The sequence below is a fragment of the Lithobates pipiens genome, unplaced genomic scaffold (assembly GCF_037356315.1).
Source record: "Lithobates pipiens isolate NorthernLeopardFrog02 unplaced genomic scaffold, aLitPip1_a1.2 Scaffold_16, whole genome shotgun sequence".
Taxonomy (NCBI): Eukaryota; Metazoa; Chordata; class Amphibia; order Anura; family Ranidae; genus Lithobates; species Lithobates pipiens.
In genome coordinates, this window is record NW_027507748.1 from 471,202,356 (window position 1) to 471,220,574 (window position 18,219).

The 18,219-nt window shown below is 39.8% G+C and overlaps 1 protein-coding gene across 3 annotated transcripts in view; it reads right to left on the bottom strand.

Moving 5' to 3' along the window:
* TPP2 (tripeptidyl peptidase 2) overlaps window positions 1-18,219 on the bottom strand; it is a 118,119-nt gene continuing 99,900 nt past the window's right edge. For 2 of the 3 annotated variants that reach the window (XM_077482935.1, XM_077482934.1), the window contains 6 exons: window positions 16,943-17,094; window positions 15,437-15,533; window positions 10,926-11,056; window positions 8,137-8,344; window positions 1,662-1,781; window positions 1-1,267 (listed from right to left, as the gene is read on the bottom strand). In XM_077482935.1, the coding sequence (XP_077339061.1) occupies window positions 1,178-1,267; window positions 1,662-1,781; window positions 8,137-8,344; window positions 10,926-11,056; window positions 15,437-15,533; window positions 16,943-17,094 (798 nt within the window). In that variant the 3' untranslated portion in view covers window positions 1-1,177. Of the gene's footprint in view, window positions 1,268-1,661; window positions 1,782-8,136; window positions 8,345-10,914; window positions 11,057-15,436; window positions 15,534-16,942; window positions 17,095-18,219 lie in introns of those variants that run through there. The other variant, XM_077482936.1, reaches the window with a different exon arrangement.

The window sequence follows — 18,219 nt, forward strand, 5'->3', positions numbered from 1 at the left end:
TGTAGGTCCCATAATCATTTTATAATTGTAAAAAAAAAAAAAAAAAAACGCGAGCATTTGTAACATATTTGTTCTGTGCATGACTTGTTTTATTTTACATAAGTATGATGATAAACATATGTATAACTGTACAATATACCCGATTAAAGAAACATTAAATGCCTGGCACGTGTCTTTATTTAAATTCATATACAGATTATACCATTGCCTAAAAAAAAAAAAAAAAAACTCCTTGATGACTGATATTTCATTTACATACAATGAAGAGTAAATGCTAGACTTGTAAAAGCACAACTACTCAAACATGAAGGGCCGTTACTGACACTGGAAACAAAACCAGACTCTGAAATCCATTTATTACAAAATTCAGTGGATTGTAAAACATCTGTATTTTTGTAAAGAATTCTACCCAACATTTCACACTATTCAATGGGTCTTGAAGACTAAGAGTCAGTGGGCACTTGCTTGCATAATGCAAGCGAAAAAATGGCCCTACCCTGTTCATGCCTTTTCCACTGGAACAAAGTAATCGTTGGGGGGGGGGGGTTCAGTGACTCTGGGTAGAAATTCAAGAGCACCACAGGGATAAATGCACACAAAGTGCTTTTACTCCAATTCACCAACCCTAAACATTGTTAGGTGGGATCTTCTTTTATGTAAAACTATAGCATTTATTTAAAGTGCACCTGTTGTCTACACATACTAGAGATAAGCATGTTGTGGGCCAAGCTAAAATCATTTAAAATGTAGCTGATCACTGCACTAGAAATGCCAGTTGGTGGACCCTTAGTAAATTGCATTCCAGTTAGCTCAGCCCACAAAACTGCTTCCTTACCATATGTGGGCAATGGATATGCATTATTTAAATTTACTTCTATAAATAAAATAGTACTTATGTGAACTATTTAGGTCTTCATAACCTCAACATAAAATGTTAAAAAATATGATTACTGTAAAATCCAGGTCTCAAGTTAAAAATTATTAAACACATGCAACAACCCTAGGCCATCCACATACCACACACAATAATGCACATGGGTGCATTGGCAGATAAATACATAGTTTAAACCATTGTATTAACAGAAAACATGCTTTAAAAAAAAAAAAAAACATCTGGGAGAGCTAAATATTCTCATGTATAAGACATTTTGTATCAAATGATATTGCAGCTGGAATTTTAGAAAATGCTGTAATCCGGAGGATACATGACTGGGATCCAGTTTTCTGTAAAAGTTGCACAATGGGTCCAACCAAGCAATTTCATTAACTGTGTGAGAATAAAAACAGTACATTGTTAATGTACAGGATCACCAAATGTTCACTTGCATAGAAGGTACACATTATGGACAAACATTTTTTTCAAGTGAAAGGTACAACAGATTATAAAAGAATAATCACACAAGGCTCCTCCCAGTTCGACAGAAAACCTACCATGGGTGCCTAACCTGTGGCCCTCCAGCTGTTACAAAACTACAAATCCCATGAGATATTGCAAAGCTGGGTTACAATCATGACGATTGAGCACCCATGTAAGTGCTAACTACGTGTGTCTATATTTCCTATTAAATTCTGGTGAACACTGCAGATCTTGTCTAGACTGATAAAAGAACCAGCCTTGGAGAACAATGCAGAAGCTAGACAGTGATAAAAACAATTCTTACCTGGACACAGTTTTTCCAGTTTTCTTTAGTTGACTTCTCTTCTACTATTTTTGTTGCAGCTTTAATTCCTCGTCCATATAGTTTATTTGCTAAAGAATGTTTGTAGACAAACTGCAAAACCTTTAGGAACAAAAGAAAAAGAATTACGATCAAATGAAAAGCTGAAAACGGAAAACTAAAATGTAAAAATACTAATGATGTGCTTAATTACAACAGTACATTTAAAGTGGTACTTCAATTTTTTAAAAAAAATACGTTAGAACCTCTGTCAGCTTTTTACTGTTGCCTGGCTCCCTACTGGAGCGTAAGGCCCCTTTCACACTGGGGCGGGAGCAGAGTCGGCGGTAAAAGTGGCGCTATTTTTAGCGCTGCTTTGCCGGCGGTATTCGCCCACTTGCGGCCGAAAAAGGGTCAATACCGCCCGCAAAAGCACCGCTGCAGTGGTGCTTTGTTGGCGGTATAGCCGAACTGCCCCACTGATTTCAAAGATGCTGCTATCAGGACTTTTTTCACCGTCCTGCTAGCGCACCGCTCCAGTGTGAAAGTCCTTTGGCTTTCACACTGGAGTGAAAGGGGCCATTTTTTTTCAGGCACTATTTTTAGCGCTGTAGCGCCTGAAAACCACATCAGTGTGAAAGGGGCCTTAGGATGAGCTCAGGTGCATTTGCAAGTCCATGTGCCCACTTGGAAGCAGACACTCTCCAGCGCTAATGATAGGTAGCAAGACATTTTTCGATCTGTGCAGCCATGGATCGGGAAATGTCTCACTGCCTGTGAATAGCACTGCGGAGTGTCAGCTTCCTGGCAAGTGCGGGCACGTGGACTTGCGCACACGCCTGAGCTCATCCTTGCTGGAGAGGGGTCATGCCCTGTCCAAGTGAAACTTTTCATTAGGATATAAAAATACCCTTAAATAGGCACAATGACAGCAATAAAGACCTAACAAAGGCAACCTTTCCTGGCCAACTATGTGATGTAATGAGGGACTGAATTAAAAAAAACCTACAAACATTTAACACAAAAACATGAAAAAGCAGGAGAGATTTATTGTGTCTCATTTGTGTGTAGCTACTGTAGAAACACAAAAAGGCAAGTAGCTTCAGAGGAGATCCCAGTCCAAAAAGGAATTTTGACTTGCCTATAAATTCTGTATCATGGAGTACAGTCTAGAACACAGTCCTGATATTCATAGACCATGGGGTTATAGGCTAATACTTTCAGCCGATTTGACACTGGCAAAGCTTTTGGGGACATACCCCCTCGGCATCCCAATTTGCAAGTCCTCGGTTTCCTCTTTAGCAAACAATGCAGTTTATCACAGGAACAGAGGGGAGGGTGGCCTGTGCCCTGTACACAAAGATATGAAATTTACTGGCAGTTAAAATTCCTTAAATCGTACAGTACAGGACACAGAATTGATATTCAAAGGTTCTAGAACATATCCAAGCAATGACTAAGAAGGGTGGGGGCAACAGTAAGGCAAACAAATGTGGAAACAGGCCCACTCGATAACAAGGGTCAATAAACCAAACTTAGAGTGCTGCTTCAAGTACCTTGCAGCTGAAAGCGGCAGACAATTGGATATCCAGCTAGTAGACCTTGGAAAAGGTATGAACAGAAGTGGCAGCCTTAAAAAGCTGGACAACAGAGGGCTGAAGACAGAATGCCCAGAAAAGCATCAACCTGGTGGAGTGAGCTTGTATTAGTGTAGGAGAGGCTTTGTCCTATGAATTAAAAGGTAAAAAAAAAAAAAAAAAAAATACCTAAAAAACACAACTTTGTTCTGCAGGAGCCACCCCAGCCCCCCTTATACTTACCTGAGCCCAGCGACGTGCATGAGAGCAGTGGCTCTCACCACAATCTCCCTCCTCATTGGGCAGATTGATAGCAGCTGCAGCCATTGCCTCCCACTGCTGTCAATCAAATGCCGTGAGGAGAGAGCGTCACAGGCTAGGCGGCTCAGGAGCAAGCACACACGGGTGCCTCCAGATAAAGTGGCTTTCCCTAGGGGGGACTCGACTCAAAACCATAGCACAGAGCAGGCAAGTATAACATGTTTGCCATTTTGTTGAAAAAAAAACACAAAACACAAAAAAAAGCAAAGGTTCCTAATCACTTTAAGGCTAAGTTTTGGTCATGCCCTGATTACAGGAAAGCCAGAATGACACACAGCATTTTCTGGGGTTGACGTGTCTGTTTACACCAGGCAACGAAGGGTTTTCAGTTATGATAGTAGAGCTCTCTGAAAGCGCCTTGCTTTTAGCAAATTTGGAATGACAGAATCAGAGACCCCTCGGTCCCTAAAGAGCCCCATTTAAGCCAGTGACAGAAGCAGGATGGAAGAGGTCAAGGGATGTCTCCTAGAAGTCCGAGTGTGTCTGTGTACCTGGTTCTTATGTGCCAGTTTGGTGCTGTCAATGGTTTCAAAGCAAAATTTGCACTGGAAGAAAGGCATAACATTGGCCAAAATGGAGTCCAGGAAATCATCAGAGCAACTTGTTATATCTGGAGTCCCTAGTCTCTGACTTAGAGTGATGTTGGGGTGAAAGGCCATTCCCCTTAGTCCAGGCAGTGACAACTGAGATAATCCACCATTCAAATGTCTACCACAGAGATGAGGACAGCAAAGATTGCTGAACAGTACTTCTCTGTCCGTGAGATAATCAAGCTTTCTTCAATGCAGCACGACTCCTGGCAATCCACTCATGGCTGATGTAGGCCACTGCCATGGCCTTTTCTGTCTGCAACTTGATCATACATCCCTGAAATAGGGGGTCGAGCTGGGCTTACTTGAGTGACCATATTGCCTGAACAGTGAGAGAACACTTCTCCCCCAGTGGCTGGCATCTTGTTATCACTTTCCACTGTAATAAAGAAGGTATTTCCTCATGGTCAAGCCAGGGTTGAAAAACCACCAGGGTAGAAAATTACTTGCTTGACTGGATAGAAGGAAAGGGCAGTTGAAACACCATGCCAACATGTTGTATTGGGGAGGCCTGGAATGATATAGTGCAAAAAGAATAGCCTTGAAAGAGGTCACTATGGAGGTCCAGAACTCTAATGGAGAATCTCAGAAGGCTGTCTCTTTGACCTTAAAGTCTGAGTGTAAGAGAGACCACTTGGTTTTCTGTAAGAACCCTTGCTTGGGAGAGAGCAGATTGTTGAAAGTTCATTACTTAACCAAAAGCCTGAAGCATCTACATAGTCTTGCATATGACGTATGCATATAGGTGGAGAGGAGAGCAGTCTTTCAGAACAATGCCCTCTAGATATCCTGTGTTCTGAATGCCCTGAGTTCTTATGAGGGCAAGACAGGGCGCAATACTCTGAGCCAAGTATAGGCTAAAAGGTAGCACGACAAACTGGAAAGGTTTGTCTCCTACTGTTTAGCACAGATGAATGAATGAATGAATGAATGAAATACTTGTATAGCACACAATGCGAACTGAATCGCCTCTAGGCGATGAAGTGGGTAAAACAGGAATATGCAGATACGCATCTTGGACGTCTATGGATGCTAGATGGAAAAAAACGATTTAGGACATTCTACATATTAACCGTCTTTGGGAAGATCTGGCTTATTCAAGAGACAAAAGAGGGGGAAGAACTCCATTTTGTACTCCTTTAAAACCACCAACTAAACCACAACACCGCCCCCCCCCCATACTTTTCTGAGCTGATCTTGATCCAGCGACGTGAACAAGAGCAAATGTTTATTGGCTCAGAGAAAACAGCAGGAGCCATTGGCTCCTGGCTGCTATCAATTCCAGCCAGTGAGACAGGAGCAGGGACGAGCAGGAAGCACCAGTGACCCCGTAGCAAGCCGCTTGGCACAGGGAAGAAGCCAGGAGACCAGAGAAGAGGAGGATCGGGGCTGCTCTGTTCAAACCTATTGCATAGAGCAGGTAAAGTATGAGGTTTTTAATTTTTATTTAAAAATCAGAGCAATTGCAAACTCTAAGTTGCAGAAAGTTAATTGGAAAGTGGAATTTCGCTAGCGTCCAAGCCCCCTACATTGATAAAGTGCATAGGATCAAAACAAACCTAAACCGTCCACACCAAATGGCAAGTCAAAACTGGTACTTCCTGTTCCTTCAACAGGAGGTTATCCAGATACCCCAAATGGGGATGCCCTAGAAACATACCCAGGCAGACACATGGAGTTGGAACAAGTTAAAGCATTCAGGACCTTGAGATTCAAGATAGGGTGGATGCCTCCTTTAAGCGTTGGAACTGTGAAAAGGTTAAAAATAAAATCTCAAACCCTTCTGCCACAGGAACTGGGTCAATAACCCCCTTGCTCCATAAGACCCGCAAAGGATATATGGAGGTTTTCTAATCTGACGCTGGAAGGTTGAAAGACATGAAGCAAGAAGAGGGTTGTAGCCCACGAAAACTACACCCTGTACGCAGGCATTTGAGCTGTTGTCTGTTCAGGTGTCTATAAAGGATAAACGACATCAACCACTTTTGCTAGTGGGGAGACCCTTCATGCTGAAGAGGACTGGTTTGCTGATGGCTCAGAAACGTCTAAAGCTCAAGTCAGGTCAGATAATTCTGCAAGGCAAGTAAATACCAATTTAGAGCGCTCTTCAGGCCGGTCATGTGACTCTTGGCCAGTTTCCAGGGCTACTGCAGGAGTGGCCGAGCGACCATATGATCTCCCCGGCTGACGTCAGAGGGAGATCTTGGCCACTCCTGCAGTATCCATGTATCAGAAATGTAAAGCAGCCACGGGTCACGTGACTGGCCTGAAGATCACCCTAAAAAATTATATTTACAAGCCTCATTTTAAAAGACATGTACAGTGTGCTATGCCTAGCGCTAATAGAGGGGCTGACATAGACTGACTTATATGGGTTCACAAACACTTTAAGGATTTGGAGAAGATCTGTAAAGAAGAGTGGACCAAAATCCCTCCTGAGATGTGTGCAAACCTGGTAACCAACTACAACAAACATCTTACCTCTGCTTGCCAACAAGGGTTTCTCCACCAAGTACTAAGGCATGTTTTGCTTGGGGATCAAATACTTTTTACTCACTGAACTGCAGTTCAATTTAGAACATTTGTATCATGAGTTTTTTCCTGGATTTGTGGTTGATTTCAGGTCTCTAGCATTTAAAAAACACCTATGTTAAAAAATTATAGACCCTTCCTTTCTTTGTAAGTGGGCAAACTTGCAAAATCTGCAGGGGATGAAATTATACATTTTCTCCACAATACATATACCACATATTGTGTGTGCGAGTATGTATATATACACACACACATAGATAGATATATATATATATATATATATATATATATATATATATATATACACACACACATTATAATTATATATATCTATCTCTATATCTATCTATCTCTATATCTATCTATCTCTATATCTATCTATCTCTATATCTATCTATCTCTATATCTATCTATCTATCTCTATATCTATCTATCTATCTATCTATCTCTATATCTATCTATCTATCTCTATATCTATCTATCTATCTATCTATCTATCTACACCGGCGTATAAGACGACTGGGCGTATAAGACGACCCCCTATTTTTCAAGTGAAAACATAGGTTTTGGGCAATACTCGCGGTATAAGACTACCCCCCTTCTGAGGCAACACCATTTAAAAAAAACATTAGAACGATTAAAAAATACAAAGCAAGAATGCCAACTACTCATCCGCCATGCTGTGTTATGTCATAAAGTAAATCAAACAATAATAACACAAACAGAGATCTATTGAATGCCACAACTCTGGAAAGTAGAATTTTTCACTAACCAAACCTATACCACTTTTGGGTTACATTCCATGGGAATTGTCCACCAAAATGCATTTAAAAACCCCCCCTGTCATATGTCCCAGATTTACCTGTCCCTCTTGGGTGCCTGGGACTTGAAAGGCAAACAGCAGGATGTATAGTAGTAGGAGATCAGTGAATGGATTTACCCAGGGAAGTATGATGAGCGGTGTATTATTTTAATGAATACAACGCCTGCTTGGATTGGCAGAGGCTGTAGCATCACCAGCCCTTGCCTCTCTCTCTCTCTCTCTCAAAGCCAATCTGAGCAGGCTACTCTATGTAGCCTGCTTGGATTGGCAGAGGTTGTTACTCCAATCCAAGCAGGCTCTGTATTCATTAATAGAATACATCGCTCGCCGGGATTGGCTCAACGGCGTATACTGTTTGTAGTTAAAACCACATACAGTATTAGCAGACATTTGGGGGCTGACATCCATCGGGCAGCATTGTATACCTGGCGTATAAGACGACCCCCGATTTTTGGGCATTTTTTTTAAGTGTAAAAGGTAGTCTTATACGCCAGCAAATACAATATATATATATATATATATATATATATATATATATATATATATATATATATATATATATATTTTTTTTTTTTTTTTTTTTTGCACACACCAAAAAAATATTACCATTGGTTTAACTAGATACAATATTTTACCTTTGAGTCATAAACATCAATCCATTTTGCAATTTCCCAGTAAGTTTCATTTAAGGCCTCTAGAGCGGCCTCTTGATCATCTTCTCTCCCATCAACGTCACATGATGCAGCGCCATCTTTGGACTGGAGGTGGAGCACCTTGTCTGCCAAGCCGCAGCCTTTTCGACAAAGAGCATCAATCAGGGTACCCTTTTGCTTTTCCATGTCACTGTGAGCAAATATACAGTGAAGAGACATGGTCATCTACAAAGCTTACACACCAACTCTACAACAATCTCCAAACCTTTAGAACAGTACCAAAATTTTAGTCACAAGGCAAAAGGGACCCATCCATAAAATTAGCATAGTTACTTATTAACATTTTTAGCAAGTGGAAAGCTATGTACTGACCATTAAATTGATTGCAAATGCAGATTAACTCCTACTATTGCCAAACACAAAGCACAAGTCATTAAAAAAATAAAAAAATAAAAAAAAGGGAAGGAAGAAAAAAAAAAGTAGTATACCCAACTTAAGCAACTTTATCTAAACTGCCTTGCATTTAGGATGCAGTGAGGTAGGATTTAATCCCCTTTAGCCAGACTGCTTGTCACTGGTCTCAGCTTTCTCCACATATTGCTTTGGAGCATACACAAAAGTGAGCACATGTACTACGCACTAGCAGTTGGACTCCTGAGAGCGATACTGCCTCTTGTCAAGTAATGTTCTTATCTTTTTAAAAGACTCTGCAAGTACAGAAATATAGGAATTTTGACAGTGCAGGACCACTGGCATTTATTCTTAGACCATGGGTTACAGTGCCTTGAAAAAGTATTCATACCCCTTGATATTTTCAATTTTGTCATGTTACAACCAAAAACGTAAATGTATTTTATTGGGATTTTATGTGATAAACCAACATAAAAGTTGCACATAATTATGAAGTGGAAGGAAAATGATAAATGGTTTTCACATTTTTTTTTTTTACAAATGAATATATGAAAAGTGTGGCTGCAAGTCTTTTTTGGGTACGTCTCTACCAGCTTTGCACATCTACAGTAGAGTGAAATTTATTTTCCCATTCTGCTTTGCAAAATAGCTCAAGCTCTGTCAGATTGGATGGAGAGTGTCTAAACAGCAATGGTGAAAAGATGGATAAAAATTGGCGCCAGCCTAAATTAAAGACATTAATTATATGAAGTTGCCCCTTTAAGTGGATATACCACCTGCAAAACAGAACATATAGAAAAAAAAGTAATTAAGCGCCAACACACCCTTATTCCAATACCATGCACAGTATGTGTGAACAACAATCAGATAAAAATAAACAAAAAAAAACTAAAATCAGAATTAAACAGAATAGTCCTTGCTATAAAAACTCCAACCACTGTGCCTTCTGGTAATTAAAGCGCTTTAGATGCCTCTTCAGTTAGTGCTCCAGCACTGTGTATACAGAATGCACACTTACCAACCATATGTCATAGACGAGCCTTTAATCACATAGGGCATACCAGCATCATCAGGAAGTGCACCACTGTGCAATGCAAGTGCAAAATTAGTTTAACTGTGGTATTTGGCTTTTTAATAAACAGTATTACACAATTCTAGATTACTATATTTTTTCTGGGTCTCGGCTGCTGGGGAATGATTTAAGTCCATTTGAAAGGAGAATGGCTGGTGCCCTCATTTGAGGCATTACTGATACAGACCATCATGATTAAAATACGAAATTGGTGATACCCTAGATCAGCGATGGCAAATCTTGGCACCCCAGATGTTTTGGAACTACATTTTCCCATGATGCTCTGGCACTCTGCAGTGTAGTTGAGCATCATGGGGAAATGTAGTTCCAAAACATCTGGGGTGCCAAGGTTCACCATCACTGTCCTAGATGATTAGATGACTTCTGAAGGCAATTGGTCCCACTAGATATTAGTTAGGGGTATCCGAGTAAGGGGGCTGAATACAAATGCACGCCAAACTTTGCAGATATTTGTAAAAAAGTCTGAGTACCAATTTTCCTTCCACTTCATAATTATGTGCCACTTTGTGTTGGTCTATCACAAAAAAGCCCAATAAAATAAGTTTTTGGTTGTAACATGACAAAATGTGAAAAATTTCAAGGGGGTGAATACTTTTTCAAGGCACTGTATAACTACAAAGCTTGATACCGTTTTCAATTATAACTGTGAAAATCAATAAAAATACTGAAATGGAAAAATAAAAAATAAAAAAAATAGCTGGATTAGGCTAATTATTTTTATTGGGTGTCCAGTGCGCCCCACGCCACCCCACGAGGAGCGGGCTTCCTCCAGGAAAACCTGTCTTCAATCTATCCTTTACTATATATTTACTCCTATGTAGGCTCTCACTGCATATAATATAATAATTGTCGTGGCCACAGCAGCTTACGCATGTATTTGCAAATGTGCGCAAACTAACCCGTTAACATGAACTGTTAGACATGACAATCTGGTTTGTTGCAGGTTGACTGGTAAGTTGAGCTGGGAATTTTTGTTTGACACCTCGCCCTTACATGTGCTCCTTGCTGTTAAGGCCAGTTAAAGGTTGTGGCACTTGCTGTCATTTTGGACTGTCATCTTAGGTCTTTAGGTAACCCTAACACAAAAGGGGTCTGGGAACAAAAATAATCAAATAAAGTCCCTATATACAGTATAATATACATACAAACTGAGGAGGCATCAATTGCAAAGCCCTAGAAGCAAATGTATTCATCACAAGGACTGCGATCTGTACATAAAATATATCTGGAAAAGGGTCAGAAAAGAAAATATTTACTGGTTAGGTACTTTTTTATAGTGGCTGCATCAGGTCTCGGATCGGATTTCATGGCAAAAAACAAGGCAAGAGCGGTCTGATCAATTCTAGAAATGACTTCCTCGGCAGCTGCAATTATTTCGTTTATGAGCTTGATTCTTTCCTGGAATAAAAATATGCCACATTAGAGGCAAGATAAACCAATATCATCACAGACCTTCAAATATCAAGCAAGGGCTGCATTCTAAAGATTGGCAGGCAATTTTAATATTAGTTTCGAGCAAGAAAAACAAACAAAAAGAAAACAAACACTGTAATGCGTATTAATTAAAGCAAAGAAAATAAGGTAAAATGCCATATTTCATTTACAACTATCCATACAAGGCAAAAGATGTTTGTATTACCAGAGCTTGAGCGTTAAATGCAGGTTAATAAAAAATAAAAATAATATATTGCAAAACATTGCATTGTGGTAATGCATAACAAAATGACTATTCGATTACATACAAGAAAGTACCAAAAGGCGTTTTAGATTTACCTTGCATATGCTTCTGCCTCTCAAGCTCAGGTGGCAGTTTAAACTGACTAATCATGTGACCAAATACCCCTTTACTACGGAACAGAATTTGCTCCATACAAAGTGTCATATTCCTTCTATTTATCCTGATTAATGAATTCCTTACAACTTTGTTAACATTTGAGCATTATGCCTCTTATTTGATGCAGTCAAATAAAAAGACACAACTTTTGTAACCATCACTCATTAGTTAGAACACCCTCTAAGCCAGGTGACAGTGGCATTAAGCACATTCTATTGAATATCATCCATAGTAAACAATATGACCATAATACGTTGTGTGGCATTTGATATTTAGGCTACAAAATAAACCATTGTTCATATACAGGAGAGTTAAGGTTGGGCATCGTCTGTTACATAGCAATAAAAAGTTTAGCTGCAAAGGGTTTAGGAAGATCTCCACCCTGTGGATCAATGGTTCCTAAAGGAAAACCTAACTTAAAGAACACCCTGGCATTTCACTCTACTGCCGTTCTTCTCATTTCTTCCTGCTTACGATTGGCTTGCTGTTTTGCCTACAAGTCCCCTGCCATGTGTGGTTTCAGTTTTGCACACAACAGAGATGCCGACACTGCTGCTTTTCTTGCTGCAGCACCGAGAATGATCAGGTGGTAATAAATGATGGCAGATCCTTTCATGTGACAGGTGCCGGTGAGGCTAACTTCCTAACTTCAGAATAAATAAATAAAAAGTTAAACCACAGCAAAAGTTTGCTATAATCTTTCAGATGTACAGTATATAATGCACCTGAAGAATATAGTAGCCATTTTTAATGCCTCGCTTTTTGTAGTGAAAATAAAACCAAGATGCCTCATTTTCCAATCCATAGTAGAATAACAACAACTGGTTTGCGACAGGCAAAATATCCACTTTCCCTTCCTACAATCTTTATAGAATAGCATTGCTTTTTAGAAGCTAAAGAGAAGAAAAGAGCTTTTCTGAAAATTTCCAATTACATAGATGGTTTACCATGCTGCTACTGGTAAAATGGGGGGGGTATTGCAACTGAAACTTGTACAAGCTTGTAAATGAAGACAGCTTGTGTTAAAGTATGAATTACTTACTTTTGATTTTGAAGTGCCCTTCCTCTGGCAATTTGCAAGGAAACACATGGTGTGCATTTTAAATTATTAGAGATATATGCGATCCGGATATTGCTACACTTTAAAACCAAAGCGTTCATATTCTGAATAGTCTCAGATTAAAACAGGAAACTTACCAAGCAGGCACATTAAAAATAACTAAATCTGACGGCACATACATCCAGCCATGACACTACACACCAACAGCTGATAAGAACTGCATTGGTCTGTCTACACCAACTACTCAGTCCTACAGTAGTATGTAAACTGTTCGGACGGCATACGGCATACCCTAATCTAGGTATCAAGCATATTTTGCATTTCTCTTCTTCAGATCAACTCCAGCCCATTTTGTTTTTATTATTTTGAACACTGCACAGACAAGTTTGAAGCCCTACATAGGAAGCAAGGACAAAAATAAATGGATTTACAAATGACATGCCACACTATAAATACAAAGTGAAATAATATGTGCACAAGGAAGGACAACCGGTTAAAGAAGCCAAAAAATCCAGAAATAATCAGTTACTCCTCCACCCCCCCCCCCCCCCCCCCGGGTCATCATATCTCCATGATCCGCTATCAATGGGTCTTATCTTCCCTCCAGCAGCTTTATCCAGATTCTCTCCCCAGGATCACATCTTCATAAACTTTCCTCCAGTTTGTATATGCAAGGGGGGGAAAAAAAAAAACGAGAGGCAGTCTCGAATAGTGCAATTCCGCATTTATTGGCAATTTAAAACACACTTACTCCAAAACAGTGCTTATATATACACACACAAGCCACTGCTTCGTTAAAGTGGAAGTCCTTGCTAAAACTAAAATCCCTGCATCTAGACACCAACATCCTAACACTAGTCTATCTAGCCCTGAAAAGAAAAAAAAACCCACTATACAGACCTCTTCTGCAGGCAATCCGACCCGATCTCACACTGAGCTGTCAGACGTTGCTTCGCTGTGTGAGTTGGTGCAGAGGACACATCTGACAATGGAAGCCCCATAGTAACTCTATGGGCGATATCACTCTCCATTCATTTCACAGCCATTGTCGGCTGTGTTCTCTGCAGAGCTTCCACTGCTGGAGATCGCGTCAGACCGCCTGTTGAAAAAGGTATGTATACCGATTTTTTTCTGTACAGTGCTAGATAGGTTGGTGTCTATAGATGCAGGGATTTTAGTTTTAGCATGGACTTCCACTTTAAGATGTTAGTTTGATGAAACCCCGTCACTTCAGCTACAGGAAGTTGTTTATATGCGCTGTAGCCTGTGACTATAATTGTTTGTTTTAAATTGCCAACAAATGTGGAATTGCAGTATTGGAGATTGCCTCTGGGTTTTTTCCTTTTGTAAATACAAATAGAGGAAAGTTTATGAAGTGGTCCTGGGGAGCAAATCTGGATAAAAACGGCTGGAGGGCAGATATACTCTCAAAAACGCCTAAGACTCATTTAAAGGGGGTAATGGATATGTGATGGTCCCAACGTGGATGAGGAACTGGCGATTCCCAAATTTTTGGCCTCTTGAACTGGTTGTTGTTCCTTGTGTGCACATGTATCACTTTGCATTTATACTTTTTACATATACAATATTTATATTTATATATATATATATATATATATATTATATATATATATATATATATATATATATAAATTCAGCATGTCACAGTCCATGTCAAGAGGAGCTTACAATTTACTGTTCTTAACTTGGGTAAGCAGACACACAACCTAGGTCCAAAGTAGACAGGAGGCAATTATCCTATCATCCTGTCCAATGCTTTGGAGTTGTCAGAGGATTAAGCAGTGTGGAAACGCATAGGAGGGCAAGCTTGAATACTATTCTGGGTCTCTGGGGTGAGCAAGTCCATGACCATGGAGCTGCAAGGCATAGCTGCTTTTGTTATGCCAGTGAATGTCATTTTAAAACAAAGCTATAGAAGGAAACAGAATTAACTCTAAGGCCGCGTACACACGCGGGGACTGTTCGCTCAACTTTGTCCGTCAAACAGTTTCAGCGAACAGTCCGCTCAAAATTAGCATGGACGGACTTGCCCACACACGACGAACGAACAGTTTGCTGAAACCGTGCGCGATGACGTGAACGGCACGTACGACGGGACGGAAAATACGACGTCCTATACACTGCATTACAACTTTCGGCGTGTAAATCCTTTCTGAGCATGCGCGGAACTTAGTTTGACGAACAAGCCTACACACGAGGGGACTGTTCGCTGAAACCAAGTTTCAGCGGACAGTTTTTCGGAATTTCCGAAAAACTTTGTTCAGCAGACTGTTCGCTGAAACTGTCCGCTGAAAGCCCACACACGGGCGGACTGTCCGCTGAACAGTGTTTCGGCAGTTGGGCGAACAGTCCCCGCGTGTGTACGCGGCCTAAGACAATCCATGTAAATACAAGCCAAGTTCATAAAAAAAAAAAAAAAACTTTTTAAGCAGAATAAAATTGTACAGTACTTTACTGTATAGTTGACATAAAATTGTGATGTGTATTTCACAAGCTTGCTATTCAAATGCAATTTTGTTAATACTACACCCAGCTGAGTACCCATTGACACCAAGGTGGTCTGTTGGTGGATTAACAGTGGTGTGGTTTTTGTGTTCATCATGTCAGTCACATGAATGGGCTGCATAATACACTACAATGGGCCAAAAAATGCCCCTGTTCCAAGTATGGCTAGCACAGTGTACCGCATGTATGGCAGGTGCATTGGGAAGGTGTGTTGCGTGCAAATCAAAATTACTGGCACTTAAATGCACTAGTGTAAATTTGCCCGACTGTTGACACCGAACACACAAGCACACATTTGTTTTTTTGTTTTTTTAATTCAACATTTTATTTATTTTTTTAACTCAAAAATTAAAGTTACCTTTTCGGAATCCAGCTGATGAAGCCTTGCAACATACAGGGGAAGATGGTTTGGAAAGGCTTCCTTCAATTCATTGAAGATATCATTGCTTTCAAGCCTTCAATAAAAACCATGTCAAAAGTTTAACTGCACATAAAACCTGAAGTATCAGAAGAATACCTCAAATACTATTGTCCCCTTAGCCCCCACCTCCATCGAAAATGGTACTATCTGCCTGAGAAACAATTGTCCTGAAACACTTGCCTCCTGCATGCTTTGTTAATACAAAGCTATAACAACGGAAAGCCACACCAAAGAATTCCATAATCCAGAATTTTTCTGCAAATAATTTAAGCAAAACATGTTTTCCGGCCCTACAAATTCCCCTTCATCAGGGCTGAAAAAGAGGGTAATTTAAAGAAGGCCTTGAAAAGCATTTGTTGAAATTAGGCCCCTTCCACACTGCTCTGCGCTGGCTTCACCGGAGCATGGATGCAGTGCAGTGTACCCATGGTTTTCATGCAGGTTACCTGCACTTTCACATAGACTTGTATTAGATTGGGAGTTTTTGGTACCTTTCTGAAAACACACCAAAGTTGCAACATGTGGGACTTTTGGTGCATTTTCAGAAAAGTACTAAAAACACCCGATCCAAAAGAAGTCTATTGGAAAGCTCAGGTAACCTGCATGAAAACTGCAGCGGAGCAGTGTGAAAGGGGCCTTATATGGAAAAATAAACACTCTGGCTTAGGACTTGGTGTGGCACTTAATTCTTTTTCCATGTGTGTTTCACCCAAAGCGCCCCTTTGTGAACTCAGTCATTTATTTGGAGCTGCCTCGACAGGGACAACACAATCCTTTTCATATGCTTTCCATACTAAAAAAAAAAAAAGGAGACCCAACAGTTTTTTCGATCCAGCAATTCAAATCTCTCCATGATAATAAACAGGAACACCCAGTGTAACATTCAAGTTTATGGCAGCGTTGGCTGTTAAACATGCAAGACTGCAGTTGTAGAAATAAGATTGGCATCCTGCTTTTAATTATTAAAAAGGTCTAGCCTGTAAAGGGTTTTTCCAAGAGTACCAAACCTCCTGAGGGCAGTGTTATATGCAGAGATTTATATTTGAGAAAGTATTTCAGGGAAATTACCACCTTTCCCATGGAAAGAGGGAACAAGAACATGGCTGAGAAAGGATTGCAATGGGCATCAGCAGTACATTCAAGTCATCTACTAAAATACATTCACAGTCTCTGGCCCAATTTAACAATAACCATTAAAGACACCAATGCATTAACTAGGATAGGCATTTCTTTTTCACATTGACATGTTTAACTTCATATGTAAATTGTCATTGAACAGTTTAACATTATAAAGTCTGGTTTACATACTTTCAAGTCCTTCCTCAATTCCTGTGACACAAAAAAGCTTATAAAACATTTATAACAATGGTAAGTTTTCTACGGCTACTATTTGATAAAATGTCATTGCCTGTAGAAATTAATTCTATTCCTCTGCTGACATACTTTGGCATCCACGTAATCTTTAAGTCTCTGAGAGCATCTGCAAATTCTTCTTTTACATCTTTGTCCTTTTCGACTTCTTTCTCTTTGTCCTTGCTGCCATTCTTAGGTTTTGTTGACGCTGGTATCAGATGGTAGTGCACAGAAATCACATCCTGTAAAGAAAATTAAAAGAAAAAAAACAAACGAAAAAAAACACGTTAAAAAGTTCAAGTGAAACAACCCAAAAAAAAAAAAAAAAACCCATACAAAAGTCTGTAAAAGTACCCAAGTGTAAATAAGGGTTAAAACAAGATTGGAAAAGTGTTAATTTGAACTCTAAAAAACAGAACAGTTGAACTCTAAAAGTAGTTAAAGCTAGCCAGAACCAGAAAAAAGGTACTTTAAAGGGTATTTCCACTTTTGAAAACAAAACCCTATTAAAAAATGTTGTTATGCGTTCCCATTCACATAGCATACCTAAAAAATAAAAATTATATACAGTTGCAATTAATCTAACTCCCATACAGTGCCTTGCGAAAGTATTCGGCCCCCTTGAACTTTTCAACCTTTTGCCACATTTCAGGCTTCAAACAAAGATATACATTTTTTTTTTGTGAAGAATCACCAACAAGTGGGACACAATTGTGAAGTGGAACGAAATCTATTGGGTTTTTGAAACTTTTTTAACTAATAAAAAAAATGAAAAGTGGGGCGTGCAAAATTATTCGGCCCCCTTGCGTTAATACTTTGTAGAGCCACCTTTTGCTGCGATTACAGCTGAAAGTCGAAATTCTTGCCCATTCTTCCTTGCAAAACAGCTCGAGCTCAGTGAGGTTGGATGGAGAGTGTTTGTGAACAGCAGTTTTCAGCTCTTTCCACAGATTCTCGATTGGATTCAGGTCTGGACTTTGACTTGGCCATTCTAACACCTGGATACGTTTATTTGTGAACCATTCCTTTGTAGATTTTGATGTATGTTTGGGATCATTGTCTTGGAAGATAAATCTCCATCCCAGTTTCAGGTCTTTTGCAGACTCCAACAGGTTTTCATCCAGAATGGTCCTGTATTTGGCTGCATCCATCTTCCCCTCAATTTTAACCATCTTCCCTGTCCCTGCTGAAGAAAAGCAAGCCCAAACCATGATGCTGCCACCACCATGTTTGACAGTGGGGATGGTTTGTTGAGGGTGATGAGCTGTGTTGCTTTTACGCCAAACATATCGTTTTGCATCGTGGGCAAAAAGTTTGATTTTGGTTTCATCTGACCATTCCACCTTCTTCCACATGTTTGGTGTGTC